Raw genomic sequence first — 12,534 nt, forward strand, 5'->3', positions numbered from 1 at the left:
ACGTACATAGGGCTAGTCCTGATGTCATCGCTTCAGTATTCATTACATATACTTGTGTTTCATAACGGGAAACAAACAATCGTAGATTAATGCACTTACTAGGACACCATGCCCACAACCGTATTTTTCATCCATAATTACGGACCCATTCATTTCTATGGGCTACGGACAACTTTCCATATTTTTACGGATGGGTGTCAGTGCCATAGAAATTATAGAACGTCCTTTTTTTGTCTGTAATTACGGCACGAACTCCACATAGAAGTCTATGGGCGCTTCCATAATTACAGACGGCTACAGATGTGCACCAGTTGCCGTCCATAATTACGGAAGCGTTGCTAGGCGACGCCAGGTTTTGAGATGTTGCATATGATTTGTGGTTTTCCTCTTCTTTTTGCGGATCCGTAAATATGGATGCATTACGGACACCGTTCCGTATATGCGGATGATTTATGCATGACTATAAATGACTAGGGATCCGTATTTACGGACAGTATTTACAGATGGATGAAATCTACGGTCGTGTGCATGAGCGTGCTTTTGCTGCCGCAATTCCCCCGAAAATCCACGGTAGAATTGCGGCCCCATTCATTTCTATGGGCCCATGCACACGAACGTGGTTTCCACGGTCCGTGCATGGCCCAGGAGCCTGGACCGCAGAAAGAACAGACATGTCTTATTACGGCCGTGTTCTGCGGTCCAGGCTCATAGAAAATAATGGACGCGGCCATGTGTATGACCCACAATTTGTTGGTGGCTCACGGGTGACACTCCGCGGCCGGCTGACTCGAAAATCACAGCCGTGCACATGGCTATGGTCGTGTGCATGAGGCCTTAGAGATTCTTTTCAGGTCTGCTTGCTTTCACATCTCTCCATATAAATATATGTGGAATGAAATCCTTTTCTATTATTAAGTCATAGATATGATATTAAGTATAATATTCACTAATACAGTGGGTTACAATCACAAGACACCTCTGGTGGTAGTTTGTGAATTTAGATCGGCACTTCTGACAGGGTCATTGTAACTTTCTTTCAAGTGGATTTTCCCCTTAAAGAGATTTTCTCATCAAAGACAATCTCTTTAATATAAGAGATCAACGTGGGTCAACCTGTCGCTTTCAGCTGCTTATATCCCCTGCAGTGGCCACTACAGGGGAATTGTAGTATTGCAGTTATTTAAACTAACGGACATCCATGTAATACATTGACAGATCGGGTCCGCCAATGCAAAAGAAGCTGCTTGTTAATGGCTCTCTGCTCCGGATCATTCACAGAGGTCCCGAGTGGGGGAGACCCCTCTATGACATCAATATGCCCTAATAACAGGATATGGAAAGGGGTTGTCGATATAAGCCCTTTAAAGTGTTCTGTATAGTAGATAACAGGATATTACAGAATAAATGCGTAGCATTAATCTTGAGGACCATGGCTTCTATGAAATGGCCTTGTCCATATAAACATCTCTAGCCCCCTATTATTATAGTCCACATACTTCATCCACAGATGAATGACTATGAATAAGTGGCTATAAGAGGTGAGGGTTTGACGTTCAAGTTTTAAAATAGTGCACATTATATTAGAAACGGAGAATCTAACATGTCCTTTGATATTTCAGCCCTAAATATATGAAACAAAAGTGTCCCTTTAATGAAAGGACAAAACTAACAATGGAATCAAGCATCTGAAATGAATGAATACGGTTTATAATAATTGCAGAATAACAAAATCTACTCAGATCTAGAAAGTGTAAAACATATAATGTGAATAAACTCTCAAGTATAACATTTTATATAAACTATGCACAATGATGTCATCACTTCAGCATTCATTACAAGATCCTCCATATTATAAAGCACAACATACCCCCTAGTGCAAATGACAATTATATTAAGTCATGTCAGAGATCCTTATGATTACATTTGGCCTCAAATCTTGTACCTGGACACAGTTATAGAATTACATTATTACTTACATACTTATAATTATAATACAGTTTGTATTATCTCATACATCAAACTTGTATCTCTTACACAAATGAAAAGCAAGAAAAAGATAATTTATCATTTATAGAGTTTAAGAAGTTCTACTTTTAAATGATCTTTTAGCAAAGCTTCACATAAGATATTTTCAATACTTATAGGGCGGGATATATCTATTCTATAGGCACAGTAGGCCTGTGCCTATATTCAGCCCTAGAAGAATGGTGCCTACTGAAAAGGGAATTTATTTATGAATACACTGAACAGTGTGTATCCATGTAAATTGTGTACAGTTATATGTTTATTAGGCACTCACACTTATGTGGAAGCTATGGAAACAGCCGACCATGCTTACTCAGCTGTTTTCCGTAATTCCCATAGAACAGAATGGAGAGAGCCAAGCACAGCTTTGCCAGGTCAGACCGAGGTTGGGGGACCCCTGTTCTCGATATAGGTGCAGGTTCCAGTGCTGGGACCCGCATCTATCAGACATATAAAAAATGGTTTTCAGAAAGTGTTACTTTAAAGCTATAGAGCAAGGTCACTTGATACTCTATAGTTGTTGCTAAGAAATGTTTACAGACAATAAGGAACAACATTTATGGGAATAACATGGTGTGACTGTTGCTTTTTGCTCATTTCTCTGTCTGCAAAGTGCCAAGCCAGCTTTGTGCTCAGTTAATTGAGACAGACTGGTTGCTAGAGATACAATGTAGATATAGTGAGGTACTCTTCACCGGGCCTTAAAGGCCAAAAAATTAGATCATGTAACATTAAACAAGAGATAATCTTAAAGCCTAAGTTTTATTTTTAGATATAATCTACATTAAAAGGTTGAATAGCTTTGTCACTGGATTACTTATACTCCACTGATCCTGAGTTACAGCCTGGAGATAAAGTGCCTACAAAACACCAGCATGTAAGGGTGCTCATAGGAGAGACCGTGGCTACTGAACACCAGCTTGAAAGGTGAGGCGCACATAGGAGAGACCGCAGCTATGAAACACCAGCCTGGGCGGGACGGTGTGCCTATGAGACAGAGCTTCCAACTTTTGCCAACTTTTTCTTTTCCAGAACGGCTACTGAACTCTGCCTTGGTGGTGCTGATCACCAGAAGTGAGATTGGCGCTTCATTATATGCTCGGCGGTGCTGATCACCAGGAGAGGGAGCGGAGCTTTACTATGCGCTGGGTGACGCTAAACTCCAGGAGAGATAGTGGTGCTGCACTGTTTGCTTGCAAAGCACACAACACGGTGCCAGCCAAAGTTCAGCGCCGACAAACACAATGAAGCACTCCTCTCTTTCTTGGTGAGCAGCGCCGCGTTCTCGCCCTGTGTACAGTGCCGCAAATAAGTCGAAAGACACTGGGAGAGGGAAACGTGCCAGCAAACCAAGCCCCGGGTGCCACAGGTTTCCAACCCCTGCTAAAGACCAGTAAAGCAAATGATAGCAAAGTGATTCAACTTTTGGCATAGATAATATCTAGATGTAAATGATAAGATGGTGGTTAAAGTAACAATAAATTAGGATGTATTAGGGGGTATAAGTGTTTAAAGGCGTTTTCCGGAGAGATAAATTTAATGGCCTACCCTCAGGATAGGCCATCCATATCTGATCGGTGGGGTCCAACTCTCAGCTCCTCCGCCGATCAGAAGTTTTGAAGGGGCAGCGGTGCTCGTGTGAGGGATTCTTCCTCTTCAATCCCTTTACTGATCAATAATATCAAATGTCGACACACTTGTTGCAGCAACTCATAGTATTACAGCCTTCACCTATTTAAGTGAATGGGATTAGGTTGTAATACTCTGAGCCGCCGCTACAAGTGTGTCGGTGTTTGACAGTATCGAGCAGCGTGAGCGATAAATGGAAAGCAGCACTCACAAGCGCCTCGGCCCTTTTAAAACCGCTGATCGGCGGAGGTGCCGAGATTTGAACCCACACCGATGAGATATTGATGGCCTATCCGGAAGATAGGCTATCAATTATATCTCTCTTCTGGAAAACCCCTTTTACTTCACTGCAGTCTAATGCTACAAAAAGAAAAAAAATAGCAATCTAATAAATAAACAGCAGTCTACTGACCAGGACCTCACCTCTGACCTATAAAGGTCAAGACATCAAAACACCACTTGAAGCACTGAAGGGTTAAGACGCAGACAGAGATAATTGTTGTCCATTCACAATCCACTCTCTTAGTAGGTAGCGAGCAGTTATCCTATACAAATGTCTGCTACTAATTACAAGCCCCTCTAAACCTGTTTTCCTTTGACGATTGATTGGTAAAACGATAATTTTTAATGGACCACTAAGTGGCTGCTTTGTTGTCATATTATCCAGCCAAAAAGTCAGATTTAAATGTCCCAAATGGGATTTCTTTTTTCCAGAGAAAGATTTTTTTTTATATCAGCTGCCGACTTCCATCCCATTACTCAGTCCACTAAATTATATGTCGGCTGGAAAGATCATGGAGAAGTAATTTCTTGAATAATGTTGTAAGAGTATTATAGATGTATCGGGATACCAAATGGCATGTTTTCCTACAATTTTTATATTAAAGAGCCACTAACGTTACAATAAAAAATGTGTTAGACTAACGGCATTCACAACAGAACTTGAGATATTTTACAAATGTTTGCTGTGTAATGACGGCACGGTGTTGTTCTAGGATATCAGCCATGTTACGCCGCAGAGAGGCTAAATACAATGAAGTTTAAAGATCAGGATTGACATATTTGTGAAGCGTCTGTATTATTTTTTCTAGTACATCTAACACAAAAACGTACAGATAGGGAATTAAGATTGTGAGCCCCAAAGGGGACATCGAGTGAGGACAACTTCTGTACAGCGCTGCGGAATATGTTGGCACTTTATAAGCAACAGAACTAAATAAATAAACAATGTGCAATAAAAAGTGACATATCGTCACAGACTTGCTTCATGCAACCGCTCTAATACGTTTTTCGATCATTATTCTTATTAGAAAATTGGTGGATTCCAACATCACGTACGTACTGGAATATGGCATCCGCTATATTACTTTCATAGGCACTTGGACAATGCGCCAGTCTTGGTAGATGTCACCCATTAGGATTGCTAGACAGAAAATGTACAAGAAAATTGCTCCCCATTCCAGTAAACTCTTGAAAGAATAAATACAATTTTTTAAATGTTTTTGAAATATTTTGTCGATCAGTATTATATGAAACCTAAAGTATGAGAACTCCAATATTGAATGAATTACCGACATCCGTCAGGAAAGAGGACGGCTAGAGTGACTTGTGTGAGGGACTCAGACCACACAACGGATTCTCCTAGGCATTTAGTAGCACGGACAAGTTAGTTTTGATTCTTATCTCGAGAAAACATTACACACAAACAACAAGTACCAAAGTCGCCATTCTAAAGCTAGAGAATTTCTCGGATCCTTAAGCCGCTTTACCTGGAAGTTAGGAGGGATGATGGTCTTTCCAGCAGGAATTTGAAGAACTATGTCCTCACCCTCGAAAAGCCAAAGGTCCCACCGGGATTGGTTGATAAGGAGAGCCCATGGGAGCAGCTCAATAAGGAGTGTCTTTAGGTGAGGCTGCCAGAGCGAGAGCTTAACCCGCATGGGACTATCCCACTGAGCTAGATGTTCACCACTGTAAAGAACAGAAAAGAATAAGAGAAAAATATTCTCGCCTCCATGTTCGAATACTAATTCACATATGGTAAACTAAAAGATTGAACTCCTCAACGGAAAGCAACGCTGATGTGAACCGGCCCGTAGTAAATCTGCCCCATGGTACTTCTTTAGGCATCTGCTAGGATCAACCATAGGATTTTATGGTTTCAGCAAATAACGTTTACTGATTGGAAAGCCCACCAGTCATAGTCCTTTACTGTATGTCTTCTCTTGATGTATTTCTTTTTATTTTAACTTTTTTTTTATTTTTTAATTAAAAACATATCAGTAACCCTGGACTCTATTTTCTGAAGACCAAGATTAAAAAAAGAGACCTACCTGTCTGTATCTTTCTTATTATACGGCCACACAGGCAGCGAATAGCAATCTTCCCCATAAAAGTCGGAAATGATTTGACCCGCAGAGTAGTCACTTTGAGTTTTCATGGCTATTTGTTTAATCAGTGCTGTCGAGATGGGAACAGCACATTCTGATGGGTCATCTTCTTCCCTGGAAACAGCAGAACATAAATCCACTGTCAGATAAACAAGCCGTTTACTAATGTTTGTAGAAGGTACGGAAATGTCAAATACAAAATAAAATAAGTTCTAGAACGTTGTAATTGTTTTACTGCCTTAGGCCCCACACACACGACCATAGTTTTCATCCGTAATTACGGATGAAATTGCGGACATATTCATTTCTATGGGCTACGGACACCTTTCCGTATATTTACGGATGGGTGTCCGTTCCATAGAAATGATCCGTAAAATATAGAACATGTTCTATTGTTGTCCGTGTTTACGGCACGGCGGACTCCCCATAGAAGACGATAGGCTCTTCAGTAATTACGGATGTGCACCCGCAGCCGTCCGTAATTATGGAAACATTGCTATTTGACGCCAGGGGATTACCCAAGATTCCTCCCTGTTTTTTTTGTGGATCTGTAAATACTGATGCACTAAGGACCATATTTGCGGACAGCGTGCCGTATATGCGGATGAGTTGCGGATGACTATAAATTACTACGAATCTGCATTTGCAGACAGTAAAAATCATTACGGTCGTGTGCATGATGCCTATGGCACCATGCACAGGACCGTAAAAAACTCAGTAATTGCAGACTACAATACGGTCCGCAATTACGGACCCGCCCGGTTCTATTGGCTGCGGACACCTTTCCGTATCGCTACGGAAGTGTGTCTGTGCCATAAAACCGTGCCGGGAAATATGGAGTATGTCCTACTTTTCGTCTTTTGCGGGCCCTGCTCCCATACTTTGTATGGGAGCACGGCACAAAAATGCAGCCCGCATGTGTCGGCAGCCGGACGTGCCCACAATCGTGAATACGGACACGGCCGTGTGCATGAGGCCTTACCCAGCATATAGCCAAGAGCCAATATGTAAGGTGAAAGATCATGTCCTAAATGAATGAGAATTTCATTCAGAATTATGCAGATGAATACAATCAAATACATAAATTAAAGGAATTGTCTCACAATAAGAACCCCAGTCCAGATGCTGTATTAAGACATTGCCATCATAGAGGGACGTCCCATCCTCGTCACCCCATCTAGGAGCCAGAACAGAGGACCCAGTCTATTCATGCATTATATGGTCTGTCATTCATTTATATGGGCCGGCATGTAATGCTACATTTCCCCAGCAGTGGCTGGGGTTTAGAGAATCCGGACCTGTGGCGATCATTGGCATCTACCTAAAAACTGGTTGTCACCCTTTAATAATGTCTGCTGGTGAACACTATTCTGTTCAGAAAGGCATCAAACACATACTCCTCCATGTCTCAGTTCTGGGTGAAGGAAGGATACGGACAACCGCTCCTAAGTACTAATATGTGCAAGGCCGCAGTTGTCAGTTCTTGATCTGCCCCTGCCGTTTTTTTCCTGGCAGAACCTGAGTTGCCTTTTCATGACTTTGTGGTGCGGATCGTGCTGTATGACGACTTATTGAAAACCTTGTCACATTATTAGTCACTAGAGAATGATCAGAAAAATTATTACTTATAGTGTGTGATATACTGATGCGTCCACCCTTCAATTGCGTTAAGTTATACAATTTGTCATGATATCAATTAAATACAATCTCGCCGCATCCAGTAATAAAAACATATATGTTAAACATGAACGTTTTTATAACATGGGTGCCATCTCTCACCATCCATTGCCCATTAACTCCCATGTTAAAAACTTATATGTCACAGCCATCCAGTAAAAAAAAAGTATACGTTGAATGTTTTTATTACTGGATAGGTGACGTACAATTTTTTGTCAGTCTATGGGTGACGGATGGCGTCCAACGGAGGTATATATTTTTTTTACATGTTTTTTTAACATCTCACATCATACATCTTGGGTTATGTCGGAAGTAAGGGAGGACACATCTGTACACCTGTATTTAGGTAGGCCCAGTATTGTGTAACCTGGCAAAAAAGAGAACAAATCACAGGCCACCCATACTGAATACTAGTCATATAAATGGCAAGGTCGACTAGGCTGCATATGTAACAGACTTTCCAGATTTAGTTTTAGTGTAATCCAGACCAGTCACTAATAGGTTTAAAGGAACACTCCATGCAAAACTGATCCACAGTGTTATGCCCAGTGCAGGGCATGAGGGGGCGGTGCACGACACCGGGATTCCCTCTTTGGTGCTCTTTAAATCGCCCCCTTAGGACCTGCACTAGACATAACTCAGTGTATCAGTGTATAGTTGCCTGGATTGTTCCTTTAACCCCTTAATGACCAGGCCTTTTTGCACGTTAATGACCAAAGATTATTTTTTGTTTTTTCACATTCTATTAGGCGTAACTTTTTTTTTTATTCCGTCGACATAGCCGTATAAGGGCTTTAACTTTTATGAACTTTATTTTAGGAAAGAATTGAAGATAAACAGCTATTCTTTCATTGATTTTCACGTTATAAATTGACGCCGTTCACTATGCGGCATAAATAACATGTTACCTTTATTCTATATTACGGCACGATTATGGGGATACCAAATATGTAAAGGTTTTATGTTTTCCTACGTTTGCAAAATAAAAACCCTTTTTTAAAAAAAAAAATACTTGTTTTTGCATCGCTGCATTTCAAGAGCTGTCATTATTTGATTTTTGCGTAGATGGGCTTGTTTTTTTGCAGGACAAGGTGTAGTTTTCATTGGTAGTATTTTGGGGTACATGTGACTTATTGATTAACTTTTATTTTATTTTTAATGGGGGGAATGGGAGAAAAAAAAGGAATTTTGCCATTATTTTTTTGCGGTTATTTTTTTCTTTTTGTCCCACTAGGGGACTTCCCTTTGCGATCATTTGATCGCAGATATAATGCTTTGGTATACTTAGTATACCAAATCATTACTGACAGGCAATCTGTTAGGCCATACCTCTGGCATGGCCTAATAGGCAGTTGCTGAAGGGAGACCTGGGGGCCTTTATTAGGCCCCCAGCTGCCATGGAAACCAATTGGCGCCCCACTGTCAAACACATTAGATACCGCTGTCGCTATTGACAGTGGCATCTAATGGGTTAAATTGCCTTAATCGGCGAGCACTTCGATTCCGGCAGTTGCGGCAGGAGCCAGGCTGTGTATAACAGCCGTGCTCCTGCTGCTGATCTTGTGGGTACACTGGCAGTACCCACGAGATCAGAGCGACAGATATATCCATCGCTATGCAGGAACTAGCACCTGCTTATGAGGTATATATCCTTCGCTCGTCGTTAAGGGGTTAATAATCTTTAGTGCCATGAGACACAGTGACATCCGCAAACAGGTAACACCCGTTCTATTACATCAGCCTTATTGCATGCTTAACCTGGAAACACAAATATTGTCTCACAAACAAACTGGCTACCTTCAGTGAGGTTTACTGACTTTTTTCATGACTTCCATTTTGTCACATACGACAGATCCAAATAGCGACCAATGGACTCTATTAATGTATAATGGGATCCAATGGGGTTTCGTCATATTGACAGAACCTCTGAAGTATATACACATAATATTCTAGATGTTGAAGCTCATACGATTAGGTTGCAAGTTCCTAATGTCAGTGCCGTGTTTCTCTAGATTCCCATTATGACAACTAACAACAAATGGTATCTTGCACAAAAAGTTGGGCGCCAATACTAGAAAAGTATAAGATTTTTCTTTCTACCTGGCTTGGAAGGTCAGGTGATGGGTTATATCTGGCTCTATGTTCTGTAGTTGCTTTTCCAGTCCTTTTCCGGGAATCACTTGTGTTTCGCTTAAGCCAAGGCTTCTTTTCTCTAAATGTATAATAATGGGATCTGGAAGATGGCTCCGCATGATAAAGAGAGGGCTGAACACAATCTGGAAAAACAAAGAACAGAATGACATTAATCGCTGCACTTTCCAGCTGCCTGATATTGTAAATTGTTGCTTCCAAGGTCGCTGCAACCTCCAATCAATCCACCATATGTGAGGTCACATTGCCGTTGTATTCATTACTCACCATCCGTTGCTGCGCCTGAGAACCGGGCTCTAAGGTTAGGAGCGTGCACCACACGTAAATAATGGGCCCGTTTGAAGATGGCACCTGCAGGCAGTGAGAGGATATTTATGACTATGCTTATCTGGACATGGGGCCTACTATTTCCTGGTTTTAATTTGACAACATATTCTACAACAAACATCAAGTAAACGTATAATGTATTTAATTTTAGTTTAATTAATAAGGCTTCATTCACATCTGCGTCAGGGCTCCGTTTACTGGTTCCGTCGGAGCTTTCCGTCACGGGAACCTATAAAACCGAATCCAAACGGAAACCATAGTTTACCGTTTGCATCACCATTGATTTCAATGGTGACGGATCCGGTGCCAATGGTTTCCGTTTGTCACCGTTGTGTAAGGGTTCCGTCGTTTTGACTAAATCAATACCGTAGTCGACTGCGCTATTGATTCCATCAAAACGACGGAACCCTTGCACAATGGAGACAAACGGAAACCATTGGCACCGGATCCGTCACTTTGAAATCAATGGTTTCCATTTGTGTCTGTCAGGGCTCCATTCCGACAGAAAGCTCAGATGGAACGTCGGAACGGAGCCCTAGCGCAGATGTGAACGAAGCCTAAACCTGGCGCCCTTCACCCCAATCTAAAAATCAAGTTGACAAGTGATCTGCAGAATACAGAAAATATCAGCTTATTGCGCCTGCCCTAGTGGCCAGTGTAAAAACTGTGATATTTCAAGATATTTTTTTTTATATGGGTAGAATAAAAATCTGATTTAAATAATATCTCATCTTCTCATGATACATTTCATTTAAGGCTAGAAATACAGTAAAAAAAAAATATTGGTAAGCATCTTATGTAAAAGACCAGAAGCAGAAGGAAGACCACAGATATTCATCAAGAAGATTCCTAAGACAAAGTAATATAAGCCTATTTTTCATAGCGTTTGTATGTTCTCCCCGTGTTTGCGTAGGTTTCCTGTTACTCTGTTTTCCTCCCATACTCCAAATACATACTAATAGGTTAATTTGGAATTAACCCCTTAAAGGGGTTTTCCCCACAGGGGACATTTATGACATATCCACATGTGTGGCAGGACGGAAGGCTTACTAATCAGTCAGCACTTGGGTCCTTTCTTGGTCAGGGACTGCAGAGGGTTCCCCCAGTCTCTGATCGTGTAACCGGGTTTCTGATGATGCAATCAAAGAGGGGAGTCCCCTTTGATCATACCGCCGTTACAGACCATGGCGATCAAAGAGTTCTACAGCTGGGGCCAGAATTTTTCCCTATCTCAGCTGTACTCAAAAGGCTTCTCTATGTACTCAAAAGGCTTCTCTAAGTACAGGAGTTGTAAGTTAAAGCTCCCGCTAAGAGAATGAGTACTCCCAGGAGCGCTCATATGCGTTTTCTATAGCGACGCCAAAAGACTTTGCTGTTAACTGGGGACCTGCACCACCTGCCGTCAAAAGACAGCGGGTTGTCGGGAAGGGGTTAAGACTGTAGGCGACTGGGACCGATTTGAGTGATGACAATCTCTGTACAGTGCTGCAGAAGATGTTGCCGCTATAAAAAGGAATAAAAATTTGGGTGGGTTGTAATCCTGGAGGTTCTCTGCCCTTTTACAGACTTTTCTATGACTGTCCAATAATCTGCAATATCTCTATTCCACAAATATCAGCTACTTAATCTAATGACTTGAAATGTATATATATATTTTTATTTTATTTATTTAAAAAAAAAAACATTCTACATTTCTCAACCAGTCTGTCAAAATTAAATTTTATCCGTTTCATTTCGGTTCAGATTATCTTTTAGTGATACATTGTTTCAATCCATGGTGACATTCTCAATGTATACAATTCCTCAACTGAAAATGAAATGCCATCCACCACAGCCAATAAATGCAGACAGATGTAGAGATCCTCACGGACCCTCCCCAGACCCCACTGACTCTATTAGATGCCGCGTGCATTTTGTCTACTGAATGGTGCAATAAGGGTGGAATTCATTTTGTCAAACATTTTTTTCTTTTTGGAAAGACAGGAAATCCATGTCTAACATATCAACAGTAAAGTGAACAGATGTAAAATATCTACATCACATAATCAAAAGAACAAGGGCTTTGCCAACTTCTAAACAGGCCAGGAACATAGGGTGTGTAAATGAGAACATTGCTCAAGCATTTTCTCACACACCAATTGCAAACTGCTTCTCGGTAGCCTGTCATGTAATGTGATCAAGACACATCACTACTAGACCCACGGTGACATGACCCTACCACGCCGCGACTGTGCTCCTTACTTCCTGATCACGCTAAACATTTGGAAGAAAACTTTGAACTGTAATGTCAACAGAAATCTCACGGTATATAAATAATGCACATACGGCCGTGCCC

General features: G+C 41.2%; 1 protein-coding gene across 1 annotated transcript in view; it reads right to left on the reverse strand.

Moving 5' to 3' along the window:
• VPS13B (vacuolar protein sorting 13 homolog B) overlaps positions 1–12,534 on the reverse strand; it is an 886,671-nt gene that overhangs the window by 48,650 nt on the left and 825,487 nt on the right. Inside the window, exons 46-49 of the mRNA XM_075825953.1 lie at positions 10,140–10,223; positions 9,822–9,997; positions 5,988–6,158; positions 5,424–5,625 (exon numbers count right to left, since the gene is read on the reverse strand). Coding sequence (XP_075682068.1) covers positions 5,424–5,625; positions 5,988–6,158; positions 9,822–9,997; positions 10,140–10,223 — 633 coding nt within the window. The remainder of the gene's footprint in view (positions 1–5,423; positions 5,626–5,987; positions 6,159–9,821; positions 9,998–10,139; positions 10,224–12,534) is intronic.

The sequence above is a fragment of the Rhinoderma darwinii genome, chromosome 5 (genome assembly GCF_050947455.1).
Source record: "Rhinoderma darwinii isolate aRhiDar2 chromosome 5, aRhiDar2.hap1, whole genome shotgun sequence".
NCBI lineage: Eukaryota > Metazoa > Chordata > Amphibia > Anura > Rhinodermatidae > Rhinoderma > Rhinoderma darwinii.